This window comes from Puntigrus tetrazona, chromosome 6, assembly GCF_018831695.1.
Source record: "Puntigrus tetrazona isolate hp1 chromosome 6, ASM1883169v1, whole genome shotgun sequence".
Classification (NCBI taxonomy): Eukaryota; Metazoa; Chordata; class Actinopteri; order Cypriniformes; family Cyprinidae; genus Puntigrus; species Puntigrus tetrazona.
In genome coordinates this window covers 12712193-12717163 of record NC_056704.1, presented here as the reverse complement: position 1 = coordinate 12717163, position 4971 = coordinate 12712193, and the positions used below count along the sequence as shown (strand labels likewise).

The window sequence follows — 4971 nt, the reverse complement described above, 5'->3', positions numbered from 1 at the left end:
TGCTAACCCATAATTTTTTGGTGCCACCCTGCTGTCCAGTAGGCAGCTCTAAATGTAGATCTCCTCCACTGGTGTACATCTCTACAACCTAAAACCATAAAAACGTGTGAAGATAATGCAGACATATTGTAAAGATAATGCAGGCTACCAAAGTGGTTAAAAAAAACATGACACAGGTTCACTATTCTGAAGGAGTTTTGTGTACCTGCAGTGGTTCACTGTGAGGGTTGAAGATGCTTATGAGTGGAGAGAAGCTGCTATTTACTGGCACTCTGGCCCCTACAAAGGGCCGGAGTCTGTAGGGATTGGGGATGCCCACACCGAACACCTAAATCAAACAAGCATTTAAAAGCCTTAATCACTGCATTAATCGTTGTACAACAAACTAGGAACAACATTTGTATGAAATGTACCTGGTATGTAAACACTCCATGATGCGATGTGTTAATAAATAAGGTATTTTCTACGTTCCCTACTACTCGAGCTAGAAACACCACATCAAATGAGGTGTTGCCTCCAGGTGGAATTATCTGTAAATAAATGATGTTAGATTTATGTAATATTACATACAGTACTCCATACATATCACTCACTTTGTCACAAGGGCATAAACAATGTAAATATAATGTAAACATTTAGTGTATAAAAATAGGCACATCATTTTTTTTGTTTATATACCTGTTATATGTATCTAAAATATAAACGAGATGTTTTTAGCTTGCCACAAATGCGTTTTTAACCAGCTGTGAATGTGGCTGATGCTAAAAAAATGCTTTGGACACAGTTTACGCTTGTTTTTAAACATCATCGTGTTAAAATGGGTTGTAACCTTGGGTACCCAAGATTACACCAAGTTTACGATGGCTGATGTCGAGTCTGGTCTTAGCTGGGGCAGAGAGAAGCTGATTTATGCAGGTGTCAGGAACAGGTGGGATGCGTTTAATTTATAACTGCCTAGAGTGTGAGCACACACACACACTAAAAGCTTTAATTAGAAGTTTCAGTCAGGCCAACTTCCTGCTGTTTCACTGACGTGAATGTGTGCAAGGGTGATGGTCAGTGACTCCCTCCACACATCAAACACACACAAAGCAAGGAGGGGCCTTCACTGAGGTCTTCATTAGATGAGGTGAGCTCAGATAATTATTTACTTATTATCTCCCATGCCAAACAAGATGAAGTTTTACCACACACATCCAGCAGCTGGCACACAAGCTAAACGAACATTTCTTCTGTTCCTTTGTGTTAGGTTTAAACAGGAAGTCACAACAGGTTCAGTACTTCTAGGATTAAATGTTGAGTCTTTTCTGTGATGAACTACCATCGAAAGTTTGGGGTCAGGATATTTTTTAAATGTTTATGAAACTCTCTTATGCTCACCTTATTTGATCAAAAACACTGCGAAAATAATTCTGTGAAATATTAAATAATGTACAGCAGCCAGTCCTCCAATCTTCAGTGTTTTATTAAGCTTCATAAATCATTACAATATGCTAATTTAGTTACATCTCTCTCGTATATATATTTTTTTTAATTACATCTTGACTGCTAATTTACAAAATCTAAATGTACATAATAAATGTCAATTGTTTAGACACTTTTAAAAATCATACTTACCCTATTCTGAAAAAAGGATGCATGAAAATGTGATGTTGTTGCTGATATTGATATTAAACTTATTTCTTCTGAACTTGGATTGTGCAAGTAAACTTTTTCCATTTTTGGCATTCCAACTGGCCTATGGATAGAGACAAAGGAATATTTAGCAACCGGTAACATCAAGCTTGAGTCGAAAAAAAGTTTTGTCTGTTAAATTGAAACAGAATCAGGTTAACTAAAAATAAATTAAATTAATCTATTCAGCATCTAAGGAGGCTCATTCCCATTTAAATCACCCTATATGCAAATATAAATAAAAGCACATACGAGTATAATCAGAGCTTTTACGAAATCAATATTTGTTAAAACCTTAATTCTCTCTGAATCAAAAATATAGAAAACACTTGTGCTAAACAGTCAGAAACGTTTTACTGAACATGCTATCAGTACGAGATAAAAGTACAAGATATGAATGAGCTCATTTATCTGAGGTTCTACTGCTTGCTGCTAGTGAGAATGAGATTGGCCTGATCAAGGCTGAGCACAGACTCCATAGGAAGTTAAAGGAGACTGAATAAAGCGTTATCTGGTAGAAAAAAAAAAAATCTCATACGCCCATAGTTGAGAGGGCAATATAGAAAGCTTGTTTTACAACTCCACACACACTGACAGCGCACTCCAAAATGCATAAATGAAAATGACACATAGAAAGGAAAACAAATCTCTCAAATAACTTTTTCCAAACTCACAATGGATTCACCCTTGTTTATAGGTGACTGCCTTCATTTATATTTTAGACCAAAATCTTCAAGTAATTTAAACCACAAGCCTCGTTTTATTTGTAAATCGAACACTGCTATTATACAAACCCATTAGAAATTCCCAAGTGAACCCTTGTGTAAAAAAAAAAAGGCTAATTCTCGTCCAGACTACATATTAAAAGGCTTCACAGGAATGATCACTTGTGAAAGCAATGCTTATTAAGTCAGAAGCTGTTGAGATGACCTGACCTGCTTGCTGCACAGGGACTGAGCTAATACAACGACTGCATAGAATCAAGCAGGGGTGGGTGGTAGCATTCAGCTTCTTTACATTTTTTTTTATTGCATTATTTTTATTTATATTTGAATGCTTTGAAAGTGTTGTGACTAGTATTTTTAATTTCCGAATCACAGCTGATATACATAATAATTAGAAGAATTATGTAATAATTAGGTGCACACATAGTCTTTTAGATGTTTCAACTATATTTGAAACTGTGGGATGGTGCCATTACTGCTTTAAATGTCAAACCTACCCGGTGAGAGATGACTTACTGTTCATGAAAGTCCAGCATTGGAGGCTCAAAGCGTATGGGTCTGCTGTTCCCCCGCTGAGAGGACGCACTGCAAGAGAAAGAGGATACACTGTAAATGAAGGGGAGACAGTGAGAGACACTATTCCTTGAAAGCCAATGTGCTTTTTCTCTCTTCCCCCAAAAACCCACCACAACATGGCCTGTTGAGGATCAAATGATGCCTCTCTATTTTTCTTCAGGCAAAAAGAAAGATACACCCACACTTACACATACACCGTAACAAATAGGCTTTGTCTGGCAGGGAAGCATCAGGTTTACACCAAACATTAAAAGTGCAGGTGAAACATGCTTCCACTTTGATTTAGAGTTGGATCAAACACCAAACCACATTCACACATACATTTTCTGAGAGTTTGAAGTCTATAATACCAGTCCCCTCCCATTGTACCAGATTTCATTTAATGCTACTCTCCTCATATATTGGCAAGATTTTGGAGCTGGCAGACTAAATAATGAAATGAACCTATGATAAATGATATGGTCCCTCAGGTCAGATATCAGTGATTTTAGGGTGTAACCAACTAATGTGGCCTAAGGTATTGTCATTGTTTTGAACAGATAACAGGCATAAATTGCTGTTCTAGGAAATGTTTTTTTTTTAATATGGAGTTAAAAACCAGCTCTAAAAATTGCTTAAGTATTAATTGTTGTTTATTTTGTCATTTCAAAGATCATAGCACAATAAAAAAATATACAAATTAAATAACACAGAGACACAGGGTTTTAGGATGTATTCCCACCTATGTTGTTTTGTTGAACTAAATCTAAAATAAGGTGTTTTAGGTCCTATGATTTTCAATGTGGATAATGCAGACAGAATCGTGGAATCCAGTCATAACTGAATTGTGTATAATGACTGCAGCATATAAAATAATGCCATCCATGGGTACATCCAAATATTACCACATACAAGACACTTCACATACATACTGCGTACAAACACAAACTTCAAGAGGTCTTCACAGAAACTCGTCATTTTAAAAGTTTGGTTTAACTTGAAAAAAGCATGACAGACTATTATTATCCTACTTAATGCAATAATAGTACTATATTACTACTAATGATACATTTTTTATTACATTTTTTTTATTGTTTTTAAAAAGAATATTTACTAGAAAAATTATTTACCATAATTTATTTAGCAAAAAAAATGTATATACCTAACACAGTGTTTCTGTTCTGATTGAGATATATATATATATATAAAACATTAAAATTAAATCAAGGAAATTCATGGAAAACATAATTTGGCAACAAAAAAACCAAACACTTAATAAAATGCTGTTTAATACTCTCCAAGTTTAATAATTTCAATTAATTAGACATGATTTAGACAAATTTTGATGATGAATATTATCACTTATATAATTATTGATTGAAACATTTTAAATAAATGGACAATTAAATAGTTAATGGATTGTATATTGTAATATACAACATTATAATACTACTATATTATTTGTTTTGACCAATGGAATCATTTATTCCACTTTCTCTACTGGCAGCATAAGTAATGTTTTTCATAGAAGGGTAACATTTTAAAACATTTTGACTCATATACATTGACCCAAACATCTGCACGAGGCGAAGATTATGTTAAACCACTAAAATGAAGTCATAACGGCTCTCAAACACTGAGAGTGTCAGAGTGACAGGCAAATTAGTCATGCCACTCGACTAAACGCATCGTCTCACAGGAGCAGGACTCGCGGCATATTTGTGGATTAACAAAGAAAGTGGCACATCAAGTTGCACAGCAATGTTTTCGAGGAAAAAAGAAAAAAAAAGAAAAACTTATGTACTAATGTGAATATTGTAAAGACTGATTCAAACAGTGTAAGCATTACCACTGGCTACACAGTTTAGCCAAAATGAACTTAAAAAGAGCTGTCAGTGTGTCATGCAATGTTTTTGTGGGGTGTGATCAGATATAGTTAATGCCATGTGATCAAAAGTGTCAAGGCATTAACTAGGCTAACTGGTCTGGTGGCACAAACCACAGAAAAGAAAGCTGC

General features: G+C 34.9%; 1 protein-coding gene across 2 annotated transcripts in view; it reads right to left on the bottom strand.

Moving 5' to 3' along the window:
- The window catches only part of LOC122347050 (transmembrane protein 131-like), a 26439-nt gene that overhangs the window by 13920 nt on the left and 7548 nt on the right, over nt 1-4971 (bottom strand). For both annotated transcript variants that reach the window (XM_043242035.1, XM_043242034.1), the window contains 5 exons: nt 2916-2984; nt 1618-1738; nt 414-530; nt 206-328; nt 8-88 (listed from right to left, as the gene is read on the bottom strand). In XM_043242035.1, the coding sequence (XP_043097970.1) occupies nt 8-88; nt 206-328; nt 414-530; nt 1618-1738; nt 2916-2984 (511 nt within the window). The remainder of the gene's footprint in view (nt 1-7; nt 89-205; nt 329-413; nt 531-1617; nt 1739-2915; nt 2985-4971) is intronic.